General features: G+C 38.6%; 1 protein-coding gene across 5 annotated transcripts in view; it reads left to right on the top strand.

The window, feature by feature from the left end:
- The window catches only part of CNTN4 (contactin 4), a 976,954-nt gene that overhangs the window by 813,871 nt on the left and 135,602 nt on the right, over window positions 1–27,481 (top strand). For all 5 annotated transcript variants that reach the window (XM_023218604.1, XM_023218608.1, XM_023218606.1 and 2 more), the window contains one exon: window positions 25,184–25,334. In XM_023218604.1, the coding sequence (XP_023074372.1) occupies window positions 25,184–25,334 (151 nt within the window). The remainder of the gene's footprint in view (window positions 1–25,183; window positions 25,335–27,481) is intronic.

The raw sequence follows: 27,481 nt of genomic DNA, 5'->3' as shown, positions 1-27,481 counted from the left end.
AAGGCTCAAAAATACAAAATATCTGAGATAGTTTCCTGCACATAGAGAATCTTCAAGTTTTTTAAAATTGTTGACTCATCAGTGGATGAATGGGCAAACAAAATTTGGCACACACACACACACACACACACAGTAGAATACTATGTAGCCATAAAAAGGGGAGAAAATCCTGTCATTTGTGACAGGAGGGATGAACCTGGAGGACATCATGCTATGTGAAATAAGTCAGGTACAGAAAAATATCACATGATCTCACTCATATGTAGAACCTAAAAAAGTTTATCTCAAAGAAATAGGGTAGAATGGTTGTTGCCAGAGGTTGGGGAAATCAGTGGGGGAGGATTGGAAGATGTTGTTCAAAGAATACATTTCAGTTAGGTGGGACAAATAAATTCAAGCCCTCTGTTGTATAACACGATGATTATAGTTAATAACAAGATATCGTACTCTCAAAAAATGCTGAGGGAGCAGATAAGTGTTTCATGACAAACATGAAAACTATACAAGGTAATTTATCTTAATTAGCTAGATTTAGTCATTCTACAGTGTATATAAATACTTCAAAACATGTTTTATGTAATAGATACAATTATATCTGTCAATCTAAAAAGTAAAATAATAAATGAAAAATTTGATTCAAATACATAAAGCATATATGGGGAAGTTTAAACCTGAAAGATGGTGGCCGGGCTCAATGGCTCACACCTGTAATCCCAGCACTTTGGGAGGCGGAGGCAGGCGGATCACCTGAGGTCTGGAGATCAAGCCCAGCCTAGCTAAAATGACGAAACCCCGTATCTACTAAAAAAATACAAAAATTAGCCGGGCATGGTGGCGCATGCCTCTAATCCCGGCTACTCGGCAGGCTGAGGCAGGAGAATCGCTGGAACCCGGGAGGCACAGGTTGCAGTGAGCCAAGATCGTGCCATTGCACTCCAGCCTGGGCAACAAGAGTGAAACTCCTTCTCAAAAAAAAGAAAAGAAAAAGAAAGATGGAGAACTCATTAAGGACCAATTTTGGAGATTCTTGAATGACAAGCTTAGAAGTTCCCTATTTAATATTCCATTTTCCCTTCCAAAAATTCCCAGTAATATATTTCAGGTAAGTTGAAGGGCAGTTAGGGATTGAGTGCATAAACTGCTAGAGTCCCTCTTAAGTGAATAAGGGAGAAGACGTCTGACAATTTGAAACTACTCAGAAATTAATACTGGTTAACTTGGGTAAGCTATAATATGATTTTTTCCCACAAGTCACTTTATTCCTTATGTAACAGTAATAGTTTGGCTTTTTGGATCAAATAACTAAATTGTCATTACCTGTGTTATAATCATGAGGATGCTGAATTGAACAAAGAAACAAAATGGAAACAAGATAATCTGTTGTTAAGATTATCTCTTGGCCGAGTGCGGTGGCTCACGCATGTAATCCCAGCACTTTGGGAGGTCGAGGTGGGTGGATCACCTGAGGTCAGGAGTTCCAGAACAGCCTGGCCACCATGGCAAAACCCCATCTCTACTAAAAATACAAAAATTAGCTGGACATGGCAGTGCACACTTGTAGTCCCAGCTACCTGGGAGGCTGAGGCAGGAGAATCATTTGAACCCAGGAGGCAAAAGTTGCAATCAGCCAAGACTGTGCCACTGCACTCCAGCCTGGGTAACAGAATGAGACTGTCTCAAAAAAAAAAAAAAAAAAAAAAAATTATCTCTTGATAGATAATCTGTATAAGAAAGAAAAATATATATGTTGATTCCACGTTTTGATTAAATTTCAGGAATCTTCAATGCTATAGAGGAGATTGCTGTTAATGTTGGGTGATAGCCCTACAGTCATGAATAAGAGATGCTTAGGAAGCATGTATTTAATAGGTTTTTCCCTTGGTTTTATTTTATGTGTTCTGTCTTGGTATTTAATGTATATGTAACATGTCTGTATTTAATGAATTTAAACTGCTAAATAGTTAATCTGTGTGCTGGGTGATTTACTCACTGGATGGGCAAACGCCATAGAGAGACTTTTATCTTGAGGTCAGTATATTGGTAGGCCTGGTTATGAGTACATCAAATGGAAGTGTCCTTGTCTGTTACTAAACTGTTACAATTGATAGCTTATTATTTCCAAGGCAACTGTTCCCAGACCTTTTCTGCTGTATTAGCCTGAGTCATGGATGAGATTCACTTGTGGGATATACCCCTGTAGGCATCCTTGAGGTGCTGCACAACTCCCTGGGTGATAATCATTATTCCCCGACTCACGAAGGTATATTACAATTAGAGTAAATAGAGTCTTGTAATAATGGGGAAACTAAATCTTCTATACATAACTTAAAAAGTATTTATAACTAAATTAGGTATTTTGTTGGTGAAAAAATAACTGTTGTAAAGTAATAGTTCTACCCATGTTTAGTATTTGTGTCCACTCAGATGATCATATTGGTGATGGGGACTGCTGATTAAATTGCCGAACTTGAAATCATTGGGTAAATATAGAGGATAGTTAAGGTCTCCAAAGCAAGTCTGAGGCAAGCATTCAGGTATCTGCAATTCACTGAAAGAGTGTTTTCCAGGAAAAACCTGTAAGGAAAAGCAGAATAAGGAAGAAGGAGGAACCAAACAAGGATGGGGTCTTAGGTAAAGTCTAGCTGAAGTCTAATCTAGAAGGGAGATTTCTGGAACATAAACTGTACCTCAGACCCATTTCCACCTTGAAGTAATGAGGGTAGCTTTTTAAAAAACTCCATAGTAATCACTTCCAAAGCTACTCTTAAGTGGGGTTGCAGAAGTGGTAGGGATCAAAAATCTTTCATTTTGCTTATATATGAGAATATTGTGAAAAAAAAATTGATTTTCCAATGAGAGGAGCCATCCCTAAGGATGAGTGAGTATCTGCCCAGTTGTCTTTTCAATATGACTTGACTTTTCCAGGACTGTATAATGGAGGAGAAGTAGCTTCTACCCTGAGGAAATTATGTCTAGTGGTTCAATATCCTGGGGGTTCTCCTGGCCTGTGTGGTGGAACACATCTGACCCTGGCAGGACAATCAAATACCATCAACTAACTGATGGTCCAATTAAAGTGAGGTGCAACCTTGAGCAATTATCTGGTTAATTTGGCATCTATCCAGATGATTGGCTCCCAAATTAGAAAAAACATTAAGGCTAAACTAAAAGTTATTTCATAGGGACTTTTACAAGCGCTCATCTGCATCTAAGTCTGATTTCTCAACTGCCTCGTTGAGCCAGATTACAAAATAATCAAATGTGCTGAGTGTGATCAGCATCTAATGAGAGGACAAATGTTTTTCTTATCCAACTGCAGTCATCTAGGCAAGAGCTTTACTTAAGTTGTCATGAAGAAGGAAGCTGTGCACTTGGCTCTCAAAATCAAATTTGGTATCTTTATTAAGTTATTGGGCATATACTTACCAGTAGTAGGAGGATATCATTACTCATCTTACTATGAAAACTGACAGAATTACATGTGAACACCTTTGCAAACCTAAAGGTGTTTATAACAATATAAGAAAGATAGGGCTTTTGTTTTGTTTTGTTTTGTTTTTTGTTTTTGTTTGTTTGTTTTTTGTTTGTTTGTTTTTGCTCTTAGTATCCATACCAAAAACTTAGAGATAGCCACGAAATCACCAGTAAATCCCAGTTCTGTGCTTCCCATTTTTTCTGCAGATTGCAATAATCTGGGGAACTCTTTAATATCCTGATGGCATGCCATACTCATCAACTAATTCAGTCTTTGGTCCTAGGACCCAGGCATTTTTCCTTAAAGCTCCCCAGTTGTGACTCCAAAGAACAAAAGAATTTGAGAACTATTGCTTTAATTGATCAGGTTTAAAAAGCCATTGAATTTTCCTAAAATATTGATTCTCAGGCTTTATCATACATCAAAATAATCTAGAGGACATGTTAATACATAGATTGCTGAGCTCTACCCTGAGAATTTCAGATACACTAGTTCTAGAGGGGGTCTGGGAATTTATATTTCTGACAAGTGATATTGATGCTGATGCTGCTTGTCCAAGACCACCCTTTGAGAACCACTATCCTAAAATAGGAAATCTGTCCTACACAGAGGCCTTTTGTTGTTGTTTTAAAAAACTGAACATAGTCTCCCTACCAAAACATCTGATTTTGGATCAAAAAGCACTCTGAATCCAAAGTACCCCTGTGTGAGAGAAAGAGCAAGCATCAGAGAGTCCAACCATGGCTGAAGGCCCCATTTCAACAAGAGAGTGAGTAGGAATGAAGCACCCAGGATGTCTTGACAGACTGCCATGTGAGGATTGAGCTAAAGTGCTGCATGGCATGACTTTGGTCATTAAAGCCAACTGAGGGGAGACATTAAAAGCTGATAAATACTATGATACATATTATGATAATCCCTTACATCAGTTCCCCCAAAGAAATGCAATCAGTGAGTTACGGTTTCAAATATTACTCTAGAATGCAGCCTAAGGCATCACTGAGCATTAATACTTTATATACAATCCTATAACCAAAATCTCTGAATCTTCTGTAAAACTGCTGTGAAGAGATTATCCATCTTGAAGTCTGTAGTCCTTTACATAAAGATATTTCCAATAAATTTATCATAAAATGTAGAATTTCTCTCTTAAAAGAAGAAAAGTTTGCATCTTCCAGTAAAGAAGCCAAGTTTTTCATCAGTCAGTAAGAAATAACGTTATTCTTCTCTTTGTCAAGTCTGGGACTAATTTAACTCTATTGTACTAATTCTAGTGAGATTGTTTTCTACCCTTCCACTGTTTGAATTGAGTTATATTTTAAATGTATTTACTACTTTATGTCTTTTGCCATTATCTACCTCAAGTTCTTTGAATTTGTGAATGAATACATAAATGAAGTGACTATTTTTCCCCCTCCACCACCTTCTGGCAAAATTGATTGCATTTGGGGAGCCTAATGTAAAGAGTATTAATTAGATTGACATTCAAGATTTGGTAGTGGGGAGTGATGTCATCAAGATAGCCAAAAGGGAAGCCCCAGACCCTTTTTCCCCAATGGACCAACTGCCATTGAAAGAAATAAAACCAGTTAAGAGATTTCTGCACTACAGTCAAGTGTAAAGCCAATAACATTAAAGCACTGTAGGAAAATGTATGGCACTCGCTTGCTAGAGGACCTCCTAATGCCCTCAGCCTAGCACAGAGATATCGGTAGAAAACTTCCAATTCTTAATTTCTTGCTGAGGAGGGAAAGAAAAGAGTGGAAAGTACATCTAATATTTTTACTTTTGAGGGGGAAGTACTACCTGAGGGAGTGGTTTCTGTTTTGCCTAAATCTAAGTGATGACAGAAACTGGGCTCTGTGGGAGGCCCCCTGAGAACAAAGGCTATCAGCATGGTTTGGTCTGGTATCAGGCTGTACCACAGACACCAGGGGAGGTCCAGTGCCAACAGAGGGAAGTCTAATGCTTCCTGCAGCACTAGAAAGTCCACAGTATCTGATAAAGACACAAAGGGAAGCTCCTGAGTAGAAACCAACAAGTCTTCAATTAGGGGATTACATACAAAAGCCCAGAGAAGACACATCACCAGAAAAGGCTTGAGAGATCTGCAGAATCTCTAGCTGGATGATTGCTCTCAGACTGCAAAGACTAGGAGAAGTGTCTTATTTTTTAAATGCCAGAATTCCAACAGAAGATAATAAAACACACATAGAAACCAGAAGACATGACCCAACCAAAGGAACAAATTATATTTACAGAAATCAACCTTAAAGAAGTAGAGGTGTATCAATTATCAAAGAATTCTAATTACTCTCATAAAGATGCTCAAGAAATTAAGAGACAGTACAGATAGATAACTACAGGAAATCAGGTAAATGAGGCATGAACAAAATAAGAGTATCAACAGAGATAAAAGATGAAAATGAACTCAAAAGAAATGCTGGAGCTGAAAAATACAATACGTGAATTAAGAATACAGTAGTCAGTTTACTAGAGAGATTCAACAACAGGCTTGACCAGACAGAAAAAAATAATCAGCAATTCAAAGACAGAACATTAGAAATTATTGAGGCAGAAGAACAAAAAGGAAAAAATAAGAAAGCTGAAGGGTCTATCGGACACCATCAAGTGCAACAATGTAAGTGTTACATAATTTGCAGAGAATAAAGACAGAAAATGACAGAGAGCCTATCTGAAGAAAAAATGGTTGAAAACTTCCCAAGTCTGAGCAAGAAAATGGACTCACAAATTTTAGAAGCTCAAGAACTGCAACTAGGATGAATCCAAAGAGATCTACACTGAGACACATTATAATCAAAGTGTCAAAAGCCAAGAGACCAAAAGAAAATCCTGAAAGCAGCAAGAGAAAAGCAACTCATCACAAACAAGCGTGCATCTATAAGATTATCAACAGATTTTTCAGCAGAAACTGCATGCTAAAAGGGAGTGGGATGATCTACCCAAAGTGCTGAAAGAAAGAGCTGCCAATCAAGAATACTATATCTGGCAAACTGCCCTTCCAAAATGAGGGAGAAATTGAAACTTTCCCAGATAAACAAAAGCTGAATGAGTTTATCACCACCAGATCTACCCTCTAAGAAATGCTGAAGGGAGTCCTTCAAGTTGAAATGAAAGGATGGGCCGGGCGCGGTGGCTCAAGCCTGTAATCCCAGCACTTTGGGAGGCCGAGACGGGCGGATCATGAGGTCGGGAGATCGAGACCATCCTGGCTAACACTGTGAAACCCCGTCTCTACTAAAAAATATAAAAAACTAGCCGGGCGAGGTGGCGGGCGCCTGTAGTCCCAGCTACTCGGGAGGCTGAGGCAGGAGAATGGCGTAAACCCGGGAGGCGGAGCTAGCAGTGAGCTGAGATCCGGCCACTGCACTCCAGCCCGGGCGACAGAGCGAGACTCCGTCTCAAAAAAAAAAAAAAAAAAAAAGAAATGAAAGGATGATAAACAACACACACAAAACCATATGAAAATGTAAAACTCCTAGATAAAGGTAAACATACAGACAAATATAAAATCCTGTAATATTGTAGGTACAAAAATCACTTTTATAAAAATCTGGTATAGAATTTTTTTAAAAGTATAAAATGTAACTATAAATCTATATTAATAACTATACAATATAAAAGGAGGTAATTTGTGTCATCAGTAACAAAGTGGGGGAGCATATAAATAGTTTTTATACATGATTGAAGTTAAATTGTTGCCAGCTTGAATAGATTATTATAACTTTAAGATGTGCTATATAATTACAGTGGTAACCACAAAGATAATATCTATGTAATATACACAAAGGGAAATGAGCAGTGAATCAAAACATAATCATTTTTAAAAATAAAGGAAACACAAGGCTGGGTGCAGTGGCTCATGCCTGTAATCTCAGCACTTTGGGAGGCTGAGACAGGCAGATCACTTGAGGCCAGGAGTTCAAGACCAGCCTGGCCAACATGGTGAAACCCCATGTCTACTAAAAATACAAAGTTTAGCTGGATGTAGTGGTACATGCCTGTAATCCCAGCTACTTAGGAGGCTGAGGTATGAGACTCGCTTGAACCTGAGAGGCAGAGGCTGCAGTGAGCTGAGATCATTCGACTGTACTCCAGCCTGGGTGACAGAGTGAGACTCTGTCTCAAAAATAAACAAATTAAATAAATAAAAATGAAAACAAAAATCAAGGACACAGAAGAAGACAGAAAGAGGAGAAAGGGTAAACACAAAAGCTACATAAAACAGTTGAACAAAATGGCAATTGTAAGCCCTTCCCTATCTCTATTTTAGATGTAAATTGATTAAATGCCCCAATTAAAAGATATAGGTTGACTGAATGGATTAAAAACAAACAGGATCTAACTATATGCTGTTTATTAGAGACACACTTTAGATCTAGGGATACACACAAGCTGAAAATGAAAGAATAGAAGAAAATAATCCATGCAAACCAGAACCTAAAGAGAGCAGGGGTGACAGTATTAATATCAGACAAAATAAACTTTAAGACGAAAACTGTCACAGAGACAAAGAAAACATTATATGATGATAAAAGGACTGATTCATCAGAAAGATGTAACTGTTAGAAATATGTATGCACCTAGTATTAGAGCTTCCAAGTGTATGAAGCAAACATTGACAGAACTAAAGAGAGAAATAGCAACACAATAGTAGGATACTTTGAAACTCTATTTTCAATCATGGATAGAACAATCAGACAAAAGACAAATAAGGAAGCAGAGGATGTAAACAACACTATAGGCCAGTTGGACCTAATGAGCATATAAAGAACACTGCTCCCTACTACAGCAGAGTATGAAATCTACTCATGCACACATGGAACACTGTCCAAAAGAGAACATATGTTAGGGTACAAGTAAGTTTTAACAGATTTAAGAAAATTGAAATCATACATAATATCCTCTCTGACTATAATGGAATGAAAGTAGAAATTGATAGCTGAGGAAAAACAGGAAATCCACAAATATGTAAAAATTGAACAACTCACTCTTAAGCAACAAATGGGTCAAAGAAGAAGTCACAATATAATTTAGAAAATATCAGGAGACAAATGGAAATGAAAATACAACATACCAAAACTTATGGATGCAGCAAAAGTAGTAATAAGAGGGAGGTTAATAATGATAAACGCTTACATTAAAAAAGAAGAACTATCTCAAATCAACACCCTAACTTTGCACCACAAGGAGCTAGAAAAAGATTTTAAAAACTGAAAAATCAACAGAAGTAATGAAATAATATATATTAGAGCAGAGATAAAGGAAATATAGAACAGAAAAATAATAGGGAAAAAATCCGTGTAAACAAGAGTTGATTTTTAAAAAGATCAACCAGATTGACAAACCCGTAGTAGACTGAGAAAAGAGAGTACTCAAGTAAATAAAATCAGAAATTAAAGAAGACACATAAAACAGATGATTCAGAAATAAAAAGGAGTATAAAGACCACTATAAATAATCATTCACTGAAAAATTGGATAACCTAGAAGAAGCAGATGAATTGCTAGAAACATACAACTGCTTAAGACTGAGTCTTGAAGGAATAGAAATGTGAATAGACTTAAAACTCGTAAGGAAATTGGAGCAGTAATTTAAACCTCCAATAAAGGAAATCCCTGGACCAGATGCCTCACTGGAGAATTCTACCAAATGTTTAAAGAAAAATTAACACCAGTTTTCCCCAAACCCTTCCAAAGAATTGAAGAAGTGGGACCACATTTAAACTCATCCTGTAAGCACAGCATTGTCTTAAAACCAAAAACAAAGACACAAGAAAACTACAGACCATAACCCTGATGAACACTGATCCAAAAATTGTCAACAAAATATTAGCATACTCAACTCAGCAGCACATTAAAAGGATTATACACAATGTCAAATTGGAATTATACCCGAAATGCAAAGATGACTCAACATACAAAAATCAATTAATGTAATACACTGCAGAATGAAGGACCAGAACCACATGATCATTCCAATTGATGAAGAAAAAGCATTTGACAAAATTCAAAACCATGTCTTTTTTTTTTTTTTTTTTTTACTCTGTCGCCCAAGCTGCAGTACAGTGATGTGATTTTGGCTCACTGCAACCTCCATCTCCTCTCCCACCTGTGCCTCCCGAGTAGCTGGGATTACAGGCGCACGCCACCATGCCTGGCTAGTTTTTGTATTTTTAGTAGAGATGGGGTTTCACCATGTTGGCCAGGCTGGTCTCAAACTCCTGCCCTCAAGTGATCCTCCTGCCTCGGCTTCCCAAATTCGGCTTCCCAAATTGCTGGGATTACAGGCGTGAGCCACTGTGCCCGCCCTAATTTCAATATATTTTCATGATAAAAGCACTCAACAAAGTAGAGAAGGAAAGTACCTCAACCTAATGAAAGCCTTATATGAAAAATTTTACTCTTTCCTTTCCAATTTGGATGGCTTTTATTTATTTATTTACTTATTTATTCTTTCTCTAATTGCTTTGCCTAGGACTTCTAGTACTAGGTTAAATAGAAATACTGGGAGTGGGCATCCTTGCTTTGTTTCTGATCTTAGAGAAAAAGCTTTCAATTTTTCACTGCTAAGCATGATGTTACTCATCCACCTTACAGTCGGAAAATTAAAAACAGAATTACCATATGACCTGGCAATCCAAACATTTGGTATATATTCAAAATAATTCAAAACAGCATCCTGAAGAGAAATTTGCACACCTATATTAATTGCAGTATTATTCACAATAACGAGGGGGAGGAAGCAACCTAAATGTCCATGGATAGTTGAAAGGATAGAGAAAATGTGTTTATATACATACAACGGACTATTATTTCTGTTATGTTTTACAACGTAAATGAACCTTGAGGACATTATGCTAATGAAATGAGCCAGTCACAAAAAGCAAATACTGCATGATTCCACTTTGTGAGATGTCTAACATAGTCAAACTCATAGAAACAGAAAGTAGTGTTCTTACCAGAGGCTAGGAGAGAGGAGGAGGAAATGGGGAGCTGGGTAATGGGTATCAACTTTTAGTGTTGCAAAACAAAAACATTCTAGCAATGAGTTGCACAAAAGTGTGCATATAGTTAACACTACTGTACTGTACACTTAAACATGGTCAAGATGGTAAATTTTTTGTTATGCGCTTTTTACCACAATTTTAAAAATAGAAGATTTAGCAGTATTTTTCAAACTTGAAGGCTCATATGAATTACTTGGGAATTTTGTTAAGTTTAGATTGCAATTTCAGGTCTGAGGTGGGGGCTGGGATTCTGCATTTCTGATAAACTTCAAGGTGATGCCAATGCTTCTGCTCTAGGGATCACATTTTCAGTGGCAAAAAGTTGTAAAATCATAGGTCTCTGTCTCTCTCATAGTGGACGGAGTTCAGGAGTGTGTACGTTTAACAAGCTTATCCTGGTGATTTTTATGGTCAGTTAAATTGAGTTTATTTGAGGTGCCACACATCTATACTCCACTTTCTAGATCCCTTTGCTATCCAATCTTAAGCCATCACAGCAGAGTACCTATCTAACTCATAAGATTATGTACAGGTTGGAAGGAGGACAGGACTGTTCTGTTGGTATAACCACCCTGTGTCCAGTTAATCCATGCTTCCCTTGTTACATTATCCAAGAGTGCAACATGACCCAACAAAACTTCTATCAGTTATGTGAGGCTTTTTTTTTTTTAACAGAAGAAGAGCATTGGCACCAACAACATTTCATCTCTTCCTTTTCCAGCATGAGAAGACCACGGTTCTTCTAGATTCCTAAAGAAAGTCATTTGTACTTAGTGTAAGGCATGTTGCTTTTAGTAAAGTCTTTTGAATGTGATGAAAATGAACATAGCACAAAGGCAAAATATATGCTTTCATTGCCTACAAAACTGTTTCCGGTGCTTTACTGAAAGAGCATGATAAGCAAGATATCAGTCACTGCCGCATTACATAAACATAGCTCATCTACATTGTAATATGGTTCTGGTGAGCCTGCATGTCTAGAATAGAGCCTGTATCACTGAAGTGCATGAAACTGCTGTGATACCTTGTCTCACAAAGCCTCAGGGGACACATTCTTTCAGCAAGTAAACTCAAAGTGAAGTTCTTACCTTCTCAGTGTTGGGTCAGCTATTGGGCATACTGGGGAGGAAAGAGGAGACCATGTGCTTCTGCAGAACAAGACCCAAATCTGGGGAAAGCTGAACTTCCAGGGTGTACTTGCCCTGTTACCTTCCCCTAAGTGTATGTTGTGGGAAACGCAGGGAAAGGCGGTTACCTGCCAGAGCTAGCTCAGTGGCAGGGGCTGATTCTATGTATCTCTTCTCAATCCAGCATTCAGTGACTTCATGTTGATAGCTTGAAATTGGCCAAGGTAGGAATATGTACACCACAGAAATTCACAAGGATCACAAACCAAATTCTTTGGTGTTTTATTTTGTTTTCTTTTGTTTAGAGAGCCACTTGTAAAACATTTACTATCACACCAGTTCAGATGATTTAGTAGTATAAACAGCCCAAGTGGTATTTCTTGGATAATTTGGATGAGAGTGAGGTACAACTCCAAGGAGGATGTCATGTCCTGTACACAGGACTGGAAATTGAAGAAGCTATTCACAACCCTATATGAAGGGGAGCAAGGGATGTGGTGTCCAGGCAAAGCCTCATGAGAAGGGAATTTCCTGTTTTGAACTGAATCCCTGACTTCTTTCCTGCAACGTACATTAATTCATCAGATATTGATTAAATATCAACATTTTTTATAATACACGAAAGGAAAAGAGGCTCTTACTTGAATTATGCCAGAAGTCAGACAAAAGAAAGATGGTTGCTTTTTGGCTGGGCATGGTGGCTCACGCCTATAATCCCAGCACTTTGGGAGGCCAAAGCAGGAAGATGACTTGAAGTCAGGAGTTGAAGACCAGCCTGGCCAACATGGTGAAACCCCATCCCCACTAAAAATACAAAAAAAAAAAAAAAGATTACCAGGTGTGGTGGCTCACACCTGTAGTCCCAGCTACTCAAGAGGCTGAGGCAGGAGAATCGCTTGAACCCAGGAGGCAGAGGCTGCAGTTAGCCGAGATTGCACCACTGCACTCCAGCCTGGGTGACAGAGCAGGACTCTATCTCAGAAGAAAAAAAAAAAAAAAAAGATTGTTGCTTTTTAAAAATTTACTCAATTCTTCAATAGATTCATTGATTAAATATCAACTTTGTGTCAAGCACCAGGCCAGGTCCAAGGGATATAGAGATCCAGAATACATATTCTTGCCTTCAAGGAACTGGTGTTCTAATAATAGCTAATAACAAGAGCTACTATTTCCTAACCACTGAAATTCTAGGGTTCCCACTGTCATAGTCTGATGACTCTCTTCTGTTCATTCAGCAGACATTGCATACTATACACTACCTGCCTAACCGAGGACATGAGTTTGTGTAAGAGTGTAAGACACTGACCTATAAATGAAATATCACCAATTTGGACTGATATAAGAAAGCCAATGTGATTACAGAGTGTTTAAAATGCAGACTGTCTTATTATCTTTATAGGAATAGGATGGCTCAAAGGAGGTTAATAAGAATTTAGCAGCTGAGGCCCTACTTAAAGCATTATTTAAGAATTATTTTTAATCAACCTGTTGATTATTTATATAAGAAATCATGTTCTAAAATGTCTTTAAAATATTTTTCTGGGAATAAGAAAAAACTTCCACCTATGTTCATGTAACTAATTTTTGACTTTTCAAATCTTTTATTAAAAAAAATAAAAAGGCCACACCTGATCCTACTTATTGGCAGAGAAAGATGAGAGATTTTGAAATGGCTCCTGTGTTCAAAAGTATTTGTCAGTTATCATAGAGCCTGAAGTGCCAATATTGAAGACGTATTTCTTACCCAAAGCAGCAAGTAATACTCAGCAGTAAAAACGAACAAAAAACTCCTAAAGGTCACATACTGTGTGATTACACACCACACACACACAGAGTCTCTCACACACACATATGTATCTAAAACATTCTCAGAATGACTAAAAGTAATGGGGAAGAGGTCAGTGGTTTCCAGGAGTTACAGAGGGGAGGTAGGAGGAGGCTGGATACGACTATGAAGGGGAAGCAAGAGGAAGATCCCTGTGACAATAGAATAGTTCCCTATCTCAATTTCCTGGTGCTTTTGCCCAGTCTACATGTGTGATATATACACATTATACTAAGTATCAGTTTCTTTGTTTTGATATTTAACTGTATCTACATAAGATGTAACCATTGGGGGAGACTAGGTGAAGGAGGCACAGGACCTCTCTGTATTGTATTTGGTACTTTCTGTGAGTCTATAATTATTTGAAAATAAACATTTTCTGTTTTCAAACAATGTTGTGTTTCTCTGACGCTTAAGAAATTTTTTCGGGGGGGCGGAGCAAGATGGCCGAATAGGAACAGCTCCAGTCTCCAACTCCCAGCGTGAGTGACACATTAGACCGGTGATTTCTGCATTTTCAACTGAGGTACTGGGGTCATCTCACTAGAGAGTGCTGGACAATCGGTGCTGGTCAGCTGCTGCAGCCCGACCAGCGAGAGCTGAAGCAGGGTGAGGCATCGCCTCACCTGGGAAGCGCAAGGGGGAAGGGAGTCCCTTTTCCTAGCCAGGGGAACTGAGACACACAACACCTGGAAAATCGGGTGACTCCCACCCCAGTACTGCGCTTTGAGCAAACGGGCACACCAGGAGATTGTATCCCACAGCTGGCCGGGAGGGTCCCACGGCCACGGAGCCTCCCTCATTGCTAGCAAAGCAGTCTGCGATCTAACCGCAAGGCAGCAGCGAGGCTGGGGGAGGGGCGCCCGCCATTGCTGAGGCTTAAGTAGGTAAACAAAGCCGCTGGGAAGCTGGAACTGGGTGGAGCTCACAGCAGCTCAAGGAAACCTGCCTGTCTCTGTAGACTCCACCTCTGGGGACAGGGCACAGCTAAACAACAACAAAAAAAGCAGCAGGAACCTCTGCAGATGCAAACGACTCTGTCTGACAGCTTTGAAGAGAGCAGTGGATCTCCCCACATGGAGGTTGAGATCTGAGAAGGGACAGACTGCCTGCTCAAGTGGGTCCCTGACCCCTGAGTAGCCTAACTGGGAGACATCCCCCACTAGGGGCAGTCTGACACCCCACACCTCACAGGGTGAAGTACACCCCCTAGAGGAAGCTTCCAAAGTAAGAATCAGACAGGTACACTTGCTGTTCAGCAATATTCTATCTTCTGCAACGTCTGCTGCTGATACCCAGGCAAACAGGGTCTGGAGCGGACCTCAAGCAATCTCCAACAGACCTGCAGCTGAGGGTCCTGACTGCTAGAAGGAAAACTATCAAGCAGGAAGGACACCTATACCAAAACCCCATCAGTACATCACCATCATCAAAGACCAGAGGCAGATAAAACCACAAAGATGGGGAAAAAGCAGGGCAGAAAAGCTGGAAATTCAAACAATAAGAGCACATCTTCCCCTGCAAAGGAGCACAGCTCATTGCCAGCAACGGATCGAAGCAGGTCAGAGAATGACTTTGACGAGATGACAGAAGAAGACTTCAGTCTATCAAACTTCTCAGAGCTAAAGGAGGAATTACGTACCCAGCGCAAAGAAACTAAAAATCTTGAAAAAAGAGTGGAAGAATTGACAGCTAGACTAATTAATGCAGAGAAGGTCATAAACGAAATGACAGAGATGAAAACCATGACACAAGAAATACGTGACAAATGCACAAGCTTCAATAACCGACTCGATCAACTGGAGGAAAGAGTATCAGCGATTGAGGATCAAATGAATGAAACGAAGTGAGAAGAGAAACCAACAGAGAAAAGAAGAAAAAGAAATGAACAAAGCCTGCAAGAAGTATGAGATTATGTAAAAAGACCAAATCTACGTCTGATTGGGGTGCCTGAAAGTGAGGGGGAAAAAGGAACCAAGTTGGAAAACACTCTTCAGGATATCATCCAGGAGAACATCCCCAACTTAGTAGGGCAAGCCAACATTCAAATTCAGGAAATAAATGCTACAAAGATACTCCTCGAGAAGAGCAACTCCAAGACACATGATTGCCAGATTCACCAAAGTTGAAATGAAGGAAAAAATCTTAAGGGCAGCCAGAGAGAAAGGTCGGGTTACCTACAAAGGGAAGCCCATCAGACTAACAGCAGATCTCTCAGCAGAAACTCTCCAAGCCAGAAGAGAGTGGGGGCCAATATTCAACATTCTTAAAGAAAAGAATTTTAAACCCAGAATTTCATATCTAGCCAAACTAAGTTTCATAAGTGAAGGAGAAATAAAATCCTTTACAGATAAGCAAATGCTTAGAGATTTTGTCACCACCAGGCCTGCCTTACAAGAGACCCTGAGGGAAGTCCTAAACATGGAAAGGAACAACCGGTACCAGCCACTGCAAAAACATGCCAAAATGCAAAGACCATCGAGGCTAGGAAGAAACTGCATCAAATAACAAGCAAAATAACCAGTTAATACCATAATGGCAGGATCAAGTTCACACATGACAATATTAACCTTAAATGTAAATGGACTAAATGCTCCAATTAAAAGACACAGACTGGCAAACTGGACGAAGAGTCAAGACCCATCAGTCTGCTGTATTCAGGAGACTCATCTCACATGCAGAGATCTACATAAGCTCAAAATAAAGGGATGGAGGAAGATCTACCAAGCAAATGGAGAACAAAAAAAAAGCAGGGGTTGCAATCCTAGTCTCTGATAAAACAGACTTTAAACCATCAAAGATCAAAAGAGACAAAGAAGGCCATTACATAATGGTAAAGGGATCAATTCAACAGGAAGAGCTAACTATCCTAAATATATATGCACCCAATACAGGAGCACCCAGATTCATAAAGCAAGTCCTTAGAGACTTACAAAGAGACTTAGACTCTCATACAATAATAATGGGAGACTTCAACACTCCACTGTCAACATTAGACAGATCAACGAGACAGAAAGTTAACAAGGATATCCAGGAATTGAACTCAACTCTGCACCAAGCGGACCTAATAGACATCTATAGAACTTTCCACCCCAAATCAACAGAATATACATTCTTCTCAGCACCACATCACACTTATTCCAAAATTGACCACATAATTGGAAGTAAAGCACTCCTCAGCAAATGTAAAAGAACAGAAATTATAACAAACTGTCTCTCAGACCACAGTGCAATCAAACTAGAACTCAGGACTAAGAAACTCAATCAAAACCGCTCAAATACGTGGAAACTGAACAACTTGCTCCTGAAAGACTACTGGGTACATAACGAAATGAAGGCAGAAATAAAGATGTTCTTTGAAACCAATGAGAACAAAGATACAACATACCAGAATCTCTGGGACACATTTAAAGCAGTGTGTAGAGGGAAATTTATAGCACTAAATGCCCACAAGAGAAAGCTGGAAAGATCTAAAATTGACACTCTTAACATGACAATTAAAAGAACTAGAGAGGCAAGAGCAAACACATTCAAAAGCTAGCAGAAGGCAAGAAATAACTAAGATCAGAGCAGAACTGAAGGAGATAGAGACACAAAAAACCCTCCAAAAAATCAATGAATCCAGGAGTTGGTTTTTTGAAAAGATCAACAAAATTGGCAGACCGCTAGCAAGAAGAAAAGAGAGAAGAATCAAATAGACACTATAAAAAATGATAAAGGGGACATCACCACCGACTCCACAGAAATACAAACTACCATCAGAGATTACTATAAACACCCCTATGCAAATCAACTAGAAAATCTAGAAGAAATGGATAATTTCCTGGACACTTACACTCTTCCAAGAATAAACCAGGAAGAAGTTGAATCCCTAAATAGACCAATAGCAGGCTCCGAAATTGAGGCAATAATTAATAGCCTACCAACCAAAAAGAGTCCAGGACCAGATGGATTCACAGCTGAATTCTACCAGAGGTTCAAGGAGGAGCTGGTACCATTCCTTCTGAAACTATTCCAGTCTATAGAAAAAGAGGGAATCCTCCCTAACTCATTTTATGAGGCCAACATCATCCTGATACCAAAGCCTGGCAGAGACACAACAAAAAAAGAGAATTTTAGACCAATCTCCCTGATGAACATCGATGCAAAAATCCTCAATAAAATACTGGCAAACCAGATTCAGCAGCACATCAAAAAGCTTATCCACCATGATCAAGTGGGCTTCATCCCTGGGATGCAAGGCTGGTTCAACATTCGCAAATCAATAAACATAATCCAGCATATAAACAGAACCAAAGACAAGAACCACATGATTATCTCAATAGATGCAGAAAAGGCTTTTCACAAAATTCAACAGCCCTTTATGCTAAAAATGCTCAATAAATTTGGTATTGATGGAACGTACCTCAAAATAATAAGAGCTATTTATGACAAACCCACAGCCAATATCATACTGAATGGGCAAAAACTGGAAAAATTCCCTTTGAAAACTGGCACAAGCCAGGGATGCCCTCTCTCACCGCTCCTATTCAACATAGTGTTGGAAGTTCTGGCTAGGGCAATCAGGCAAGAGAAAGAAATCAAGGATATTCAGTTAGGAAAAGAAGAAGTCAAATTGTCCCTGTTTGCAGATGACATTATTGTATATTTAGAAAACCCCATTGTCTCAGCCCAAAATCTCCTTAAGCTGATAAGCAACTTCAGCAAAGTCTCAGGATACAAAATCAATGTGCAAAAATCACAAGCATTCATATACACCAGTAACAGACAAACAGAGAGCCAAATCAGGAATGAACTTCCATTCACAATTGCTTCAAAGAGAATAAAATACCTAGGAATCCAACTTACAAGGGATGTAAAGGACCTCTTCAAGGAGAACTACAAACCACTGCTCAGTGAAATAAAAGAGGACACTAACAAATGGAAGAACGTACCATGCTCATGGATAGGAAGAATCAATATCGTGAAAATGGCCATACTGCCCAAGGTTATTTATAGATTCAATGCCATCCCCATCAAGCTACCAATGAGTTTCTTCACAGAATTGGAAAAAACTGCTTTAAAGTTCATATGGAACCAAAAAAGAGCCCGCATTGCCAAGACAATCCTAAGTCAAAAGAACAAAGCTGGAGGCATCACGCTACCTGACTTCAAACTATACTACAAGGCTACAGTAACCAAAACAGCATGGTACTGGTACCAAAACAGAGATACAGACCAATGGAACAGAACAGAGTCCTCAGAAATAATACCACACAACTTCAGCCATCTGATCTTTGACAAACCTGAGAGAAACAAGAAATGGGGAAAGGATTCCCTATTTAATAAATGGTGCTGGGAAAATTGGCTAGCCATAAGTAGAAAGCTGAAACTGGATCCTTTCCTTACTCCTTATACGAAAATTAATTCAAGATGGATTAGAGACTTAAATGTTAGACCTAATACCATAAAAACCCTAGAAGAAAACGTAGGTAGTACCATTCAGGACATAGGCATGGGCAAGGACTTCATGTCTAAAACACCAAAAGCAATGGCAGCAAAAGCCAAAATTGACAAATGGGATCTAATTAAACTAAAGAGCTTCTGCACAGCAAAAGAAACTACCATCAGAGTGAACAGGCAACCTACAGAATGGGAGAAAATTTTTGCAATCTACCCACCTGACAAAGGGCTGATATCCAGAACCTACAAAGAACTCAAACAAATTTACAAGAAAAAAACAAACAACCCCATCAAAAAGTGGGCAAAGGATATGAACAGACATTTCTCAAAAGAGGACATTCATACAGCTAACAGACACATGAAAAAATGCCCATCATCACTCGCCATCAGAGAAATGCAAATCAAAACCACAATGAGATACCATCTCACACCAGTTAGAATGGCAATCATTAAAAAGTCAGGAAACAACAGGTGCTGGAGAGGATGTGGAGAAATAGGAACACTTTTACACTGTTGGTGGGATTGTAAACTAGTTCAACCATTATGGAAAACAGTATGGCGATTCCTCAAGGATCTAGAACTAGATGTACCATATGACCCAGCCATCCCATTACTGGGTATATACCCAAAGCATTATAAATCATGCTGCTATAAAGACACATGCACACGTATGTTTATTGCAGCACTATTCACAATAGCAAAGACTTGGAATCAACCCAAATGTCCATCAGTGACAGACTGGATTAAGAAAATGTGGCACATATACACCATGGAATACTATGCAGCCATAAAAAAGGATGAGTTTGCATCCTTTGTGGGGACATGGATGCAGCTGGAAACCATCATTCTTAGCAAACTATCACAAGAACAGAAAACCGAACACCGCATGTTCTCACTCATAGGTGGGAACTGAGCAATGAGATCACCTGGACTCGGGAAGGGAAACATCACACACCGGAGCCTATCATGGAGGGGGAGGGGGGAGGGATTACATTGGAAGTTATACCTGATATAAATAACGAATTGATGGGTGCTGACGAGTTGATGGGTGCAGCACACCAACATGGCACAAGTATACACATGTAACAAACCTGCACGTTATGCACATGTACCCTAGAACTTAAAGTATAATAATTTAAAAAAAAAAAGAAATTTTTCAACATAAAAAAGTCTGTGATAATGGTAGTTGGGGTAGTGCAGTAGTGGAAATAACAGTGGAGAGGGGAGGTATGAAATTCTTAATCTGGATCAAATACTGTGCTAAGTACTTTATGTTCAATATATGTATTGTTTTATTTAATCCTGAAAACAATCTTGTGATTGTAATTTTTTTTGTTTTATAATAACATGCCCAAAGGAATAGGAGTTTATAAACCCAAGAGCTGCCCACGGAAGAAGCATTATTGGAGTCATCAGTAAACAGGGCATTCAGTAGATTAGACCAAAACAATAGGAAGAGGGATATTAGGGACATTAGAAGGGACACATCCTGCTAACATCAAAATGGAAAAGTCATCTACTTCAGAGTTGTGTTGAGAGTCTCCTTGTTAATATCATTCATAATCAGAGAGCACTGATTTTTTTTTTTTTTAAGAGAGAGGGTCTCACTGTCACCCAAGCTGCAGTGTAGTGGTGTGATCCTAGCTCACTGCAGCCTTGAACTCCTGAGTTCAACTGATCTTCTCACCTCAGCCTTCCAAGAAGCAAGGACTATAGGCATGCACCACTACACCTAATTTTTTTATTTTTTGTAGAGACTGAGTCTCACTGTGTTGCTGAAGCTGGTCTTGAACTCCTGGTTTCAAGTGATCCTCCCGCCTTGGCCTCCCAAAGTGCTGGGATTACAGGCGTGAGCCGCCACATCTGACCTCAGAGAGGACTGATTTTTTGAATCAGTCATTCTAAAACAGTGGGCCTAGAAAGAAGAAATCTTCTACCAGTAGCCTTCTTTCTAGATACCAATCCAACAGGCCAGAAGAAATTTGGGGTCTCATAATCTGATACCAGTATTTTCTCCTCAGTAGTGAAAAGAGTTGAATTAATGCATTCACTCTAAGCTTGTTTTTAGGGAATGATGATGTAATAAAGAGAGTAGACAAAGGTTAAAGTAATAAGAAATGCTGAACTTCCATAAAAGCTGGCCTTAATATTTTCCATCAACTGGCAGTGTTCTCAGTGATGCTTCTATCATAGACTGTGATAGAACTGGCATACATCATAATCCTTTCTTCTTCAATAATACAGTAAGACATCACATCCATATATTTCCCAAATAGGACTGCCACTGCATATCTAGTTAAGGAGTTATCATTCTACTGTTTCTCTTGAGAAATGACACTAAGGCAAAAGACTTTTGTTTTTAAGGGGTTCTATTGGCCACTTAAAATACCCTTGATATATGACCAGAAGTCATTGAATTACCTGAAAACAAAGAGTTGTGAATTACATAGAGGGCTTCTCTCAGCCACATGCTTCTCATAGATAATGTAATAAACATCATTGATAAATAATAAAAAGTTGTGTTTCTCACATGGAAGAGGTCCCATAATACAGTTCATTCTAACACTGAGGGAGTGGTGCCCTCTAGCAGTGCATGTGAGAAATATTATCATATAAGTATATTAAATATAGCAAATAAGGATCTCCCAGTATCTCAGCTACTCTCAGATATAAGGGGTAATTTGACAGTTGGTTTTGTCTTTTCTGAGCTACTAGAAACCTACTGAAGTTTCACTTCCATGTGCACTAATTTTTTAAGTGCCAGCAATGGTTAGATTCTAATAGTGCCCTTTTGGGGACTTTATCAATGACTTTTAAAATGTCATTATCTGTGAATGTCACATAAAACAGGTCCCTTTCTCTTTTCCTTCAAACCTCCCTTAGATCAGTGTTTGGGGATGAGAATAAAGGGTACAAATAGGAAAAAACATCATCCTACAAGCTGAACAGCATCCCAGGTGCAAAAGATGGTCACAAAATGGGAGAATGTTAAGAAATCAATTAATGGCTCAAGTATTCAAAAACTGATGAAGCTCTGACTCTTTTCCCTTAAAAGCACTGCAGTTTTATGGTTACAACTGATAGATTTCCAGGGTTCAATAACTTCAGAAGCTAATTAAGTAAACTGAGTAAACAAAAGAAAAGAACTTGATTTTTTTTTTTTTTTTTTTTTGAGATGGAGTCTAGTTCTGTCCCCCAGGTTGGAGCGCAGTGGCACAATCTTGGCTCACTGCAACCTCCGCCTCCCAGGTTCAAGCGATTCTCATGCCTCAGCCTCCCCATGAGCTGGGATTACAGACATACAACACCACGCCCGGCTAATTTTTGTATTTTTAGTAGAGTCAGGGTTTCGCCGTGTTGACCAGGCTTGTCTCGAACTCCTGACCTCGTGATCTGCCCATGTCAGCCTCCCAAAGTGCTGGGATTACAGACATGAGCCATCCTGCCTGGCCTTGAATTTTTAATTCCATTTTAATTAGTGAAAGAAGTTCGAGCCAGTCTTATCTCTAAGATATCCAAAAGATTATATGGCACACAAATAGTATATTATAAATGCTTTTGAAACTGAAAGATGTGTTTTCTGGTTTCTGTCTAACTGATATGCTGTTTCAAATCCTGTAAAAGCAAAATATACTTTTTTGACAAATATGCCCATGTGTTGTGCACAGTTTGATTTATGTAAACTCATTTCAAATGCAACTGCAGAATTCCTCCTGAAGGGATGAAAAATGTCTGCCTAAAGTGATAAAAATATATGTGTGTAGAAAGGTATAGTTTTAAGAAGGGATTTTTATATGATACAGATTTGTAACTCAGTTTCCTTTAAATATTCATTTAAAATATCCTTTAAAAAAAAACTTGAAGAATACCTGACTTTTTTTTTTTTTTTTTTTTTTTTTTTTTTTACATTTTTGTGTCAGTTCAGGGGTTCGCATTGAGTTTGCTCTGCTGAAACACTTTTCTGTGACTTAGCTTATGTGGGATTGGTAAGTAGCGGAATGATGTCAGTGTAACATAGACCCTGGATTTGTTCAGGTATTTTACTAAGTAGCAGCAACGAAACACAAAGCCCACAAACACGGATTAACACAGCTAGCCAAGGGAAAATACCTACTACACGTGATTCCCATTCATGCCACATTCTTCCTCTTGGCACAGTTTGGCCACGTACTCTTACATGGCAGTGCTTATTGCGTAATTCTCAGTCTTTCTATTTGTATTTATTCCATATCTTAGCAATCTCAACTCTTCTTTCTTCCATCAAGCCACCTTCTCATGCATGTGCACACACACATACACACACTGCATTTTTTGTAGTAGTTACTATGAATTTAACTTATCTTTTAAATCATGTTTATATTTAATTATGCTTGATAAGTACTAGGATGGTTATTGTTTTTGTAGTGTTCTCATTACATAAATATGGAGTAGGTATGTCCTGACCCTATCTTTTTCAGAAACCCTACAATTTTTATTACATGATTTTTCAGACCATACAAGAAATACATTTATCTTATTGCAGCAAAAACATTTGTTCATCTGTACTTGCCCTCTACTTATTAATTGCAATTATTATCTTTTAATTACTCCCAGAATTATAGACTTCCTTCATAAATCTGAAGTAAACAGATTGAGATATCAATTGCCTACAAGATTCATTTTTAAAATTTTACCTTCCCGTGAGAATACCAGTCCCAGGTGTATATTGCATGGCCCCGTTAAAAAGTAACTTTCCATCTTTATTTGTTTCTGGGCAGTTACCGAAAGTATTTCCACAACAAAAGAATGTAATCAAGATTTACCTTGCTTCCACTGAAGTTTATTTTCATTTTTAAAAATCATTAGCCTATGATTTAGGAATTTTTAAGAAATTGGCCCTCATTACCCACCAAGCCCCCGCATTCACCTAACACACACTCCCAGTCCTCCTTTAAGTAATTTGTGGTTTATATTTAAATTTTACATTCAACATGGTCTTAACTATTAAATTCCACCAGGTCAGACTGCAGTGAGTCAGGATTTTAAAGTATGATAAGATTCCAAGAAATGAATCCTTCCATTCTAAAATTTCTTCTTGCACATTAATTCAATTAACTCAGAAGAAAATAGATATTTTCCAGGAAAAAAAATGTCTTTTATTTTACTTTTGTGAGAACACAAATACGTATCTTTTGTTTTAGGAAAGAAACACTTCTCTAATAGTATTTCCATATAACTATGTTACTGGTGTTAGCATGAGTGAATTTTTTAGAACACTAGTGGTAAGCATATAATAGAGCTTTCTCAATACCTACACTCCAAAAGCAAGTCACAGCTTCTCCTAAATGAGCCAAGTACTTGCAGTGAAAAGCTAAACAAAGCCTTGTTTTTAAGGAGAAGCTTACAGAGGGTGACAATATAGAGAGTTCAGCATGTTCTCTAATGGAGATATATATGAACAGAGTACCATGGAACAAAGCAGAGGTGGTGACCGTATCAGAGAGGGAATGCTTTAACCTACACAATTAAAAAAAAAAAAATCTTATGGAGTTCCTAATTTTGTTTCTTTCTCTTTCAATTTTCTGAAATGTTAAAATGTTTGTTCACTTGAACATACAATAATTTTCTTTAAAAGAATCCCTCCACAGGGAGATGAGAATATTCTGTGTCTTGGTCTTCATGGTGGTGTATACCAGATTCATCAAACTGTACACACACAAATGGTACACTGTACCAAATACAAATTATACCTCAAAGTTTAATAAATCCATCAAAACATACAGTGCTCCATACTTTAAAAAAACTAGCTTCCTCCCTTTGATGACCATGGTGGCAATAAGTGTATTAGAGAAAGAAAAAGATGTCAGGCGCGGTGGCTCATGCCTGTAATCCCAGCACTTTGGGAGGCCAAGGTGGGCGGATCATGAAGTCAAGAGATCAAGACCATCCTGGCCAACATAGTGAAAGCCCATCTCTACTAAAATACAAAAATTAGCTGGGCATGGTAGTGCGTGCGTGTAGTCCCAGGTACTCGGGAGGCTGAGGCAGGAGAATCACTTGAACCTGTGAGGTGGAGGTTGCAGTGAGCTGAGATCTCACCACTGCACTCCAGCCTGGTGACAGAGCAAGATTCCATCTGAAAGAAAGAAAGAAAGAGGGGGAGAGAAAGAGAGAGAGAGAGAAGAGGGGGAAGGAAGGAAGGAAAGAAGGAAGGAAGGAAGGAAAGGAGGGAGGGAGGGAGGGACTAAGGAATTATCTCATGGAAGACTGTTTTGCATAATAATTGTTCTTTCACTGTCTTTCAGCTGTAGGTCCAGATTTTTCAAGAACACTCCTGAAAAGAGTCACTCTTGTCAAAGTGGGAGGTGAAGTTGTCATTGAGTGTAAGCCAAAAGCATCTCCAAAACCTGTTTACACCTGGAAGAAAGGAAGGGACATATTAAAAGAAAATGAAAGGTACTGTCTTGAATTATTTTCAATATTTGGTTAACCCGTAATAATTTGTTGGTTTGTTATTAATAATTCTAAAGGGAAGGTGGGGTGACTTATCTGCTATTCCTGGACTAAGTGTTAAAAAAAGAACAGAAGTTTTGGAAGGATGAGTGGTACGTTATTGATCTTTATAGTCCTTCTGGATTTGGGAATTCTACAAAGCACACCCTGCAGAGATAGATCACATGATCCCTGCTGAAGACTGCCAGAGCTGCCTGAAGATGAACAGTTAGAAACATCCTCGCTGGGTGCGGTGGCTCAAGCCTGTAATCCCAGCACTTTGGGAGGCCGAGGCAGGTGGATCACAAGGTCAGGAGATCAAGACCATCCTGGCTAACATGGTGAAACCCCATCTCTACTAAAAATACAAAAAACTAGCCGGGTGTGGTGGCGGGTGCCTGTAGTCCCAGCTACTCGGAGGCTGAGGCGGGAGAATGGGGTGAACCCGGGAGGCGGAGCTTGCAGTGAGCTGAGATCGCGCCGCTGCACTCCAGCCTGGGCGACACAGCGAGACTCCGTCTCAAAAAAAAAAAAAAAAGAAGAAGAAACATCCTCCTTAATTTTAGCCTGAAATTTTTGTCCCCACCTTTCCCCATCCTAAGTCCTTTGGCATATGTAAATAAGCCCAGGTCTTAATTGCTATGACAACCCTTCAATTATATGGCAGTGGCTATTATGTCTCCTGTTAGTTTCTCCTTTTTTGAGGCTATCTGTAATTTCAAAACTCATTCTTCATGCAGCAGATTATTATGCTTGATTTTTATTTCAGTTACATCTTTTTGAGACAACAGGTTCTTTTTCTTTCTAATATCTAAACTCTTCGTCTGTATATTTCTTATACATGAATTACATTTAGAATGCATGTAGTGTATACAATGCAAATATATAGGAGTTATTTGAGGTTTTACATTAGCTTGCATGAAATGGCAGGTGTCTCTAAGATCTTTTCTTGGCTGTCACCCCTGTAAAATATTCCCTACCTTTTTCTGTAATCTACTTAATCTATTGCAAAATGGTAATTATGTGTGGATCTGTTTGTCACCTATAAGACAAGATTTGCCAGCTGTATATATAATGATTTTAATTAATGCTAAAGGTCAAGTACTCAAGGATGCAAGAAGGAAACCTATAAAAATGTGTATGTATCTACCCTTTACACCTGTACACCTTTGGATTTGCATATACAAATTAGATCTGATGATGACAATGTTGTCCATTTTAACGGTTTTTGTAAACAAACGGTATGGTTTATAAATGGTGTATTCATACATATATTATTTTTTAATGCTTGCTATGGACCAGGGAGTAACACATGTATTAAATTCATAGTATGCATCCCTTTCTGATTTCTAGTATCTCAAGAAAGCACTGTAGTTCATTGAATGTTGATATGGCATTCAAATTTGTAGCCAAACCTGAAAATCAATAGCATAATTGCTTATTTTGCAGTCTTCAACTTGAGATTCATTTTCTATTTTATTTAATTCAGTGTTCCTTAAAATGTGGCACGTGAGATTACTTTTAATAGTTATGTACTTACTTTTAATATAGTTGAAATATAACTAGTATGTACCACATGTATTTCTCAGAATAAGGCTACACTTTAAAAGTTTTAATTTTAAAATGACATTAAGACAATAATAATATGAGTATTAGACATGTCAAAAATCATGAAAGAATAAAGTTATAATAATGTTGTAGGTCAATCAGGAGAAGCTAAGCTATGCTACTGTAACACGCAACCCCGAGTTTCTGGCTTGTAACAACAAAAGGCAATTTCTCTTTCGAACCTAGTGCACATCAGTGGTTTGGTGGTAGCTTTCCTCCTCTCCAAGTCCAGCCTGGTGGACCAAGATGCTCTGGAACATTGCCATTGCAGAAGGAAAATAGCCAAACATGCATGGGTTCTTAAAGCCTCTACTTAGAAGTGCAGCACTGCACTTTCACTCACGTCTCATTGGCCAAAACAAGTCACATGTTCCTGCAACCCAGCAGTGAAATATAATCTTACTATGTGCCTGGAAGAAAAGAGACAACCTAATATTTTGAACCGTATTAATGACTGCTTTCTGTTGCTACAGCTTAACCATTGTTACAAGCTAATTAAATTA

This window comes from Piliocolobus tephrosceles, chromosome 2 (genome assembly GCF_002776525.5).
Source record: "Piliocolobus tephrosceles isolate RC106 chromosome 2, ASM277652v3, whole genome shotgun sequence".
Classification (NCBI taxonomy): Eukaryota; Metazoa; Chordata; class Mammalia; order Primates; family Cercopithecidae; genus Piliocolobus; species Piliocolobus tephrosceles.
This window is presented reverse-complemented; position numbering and strand designations above follow the sequence as displayed.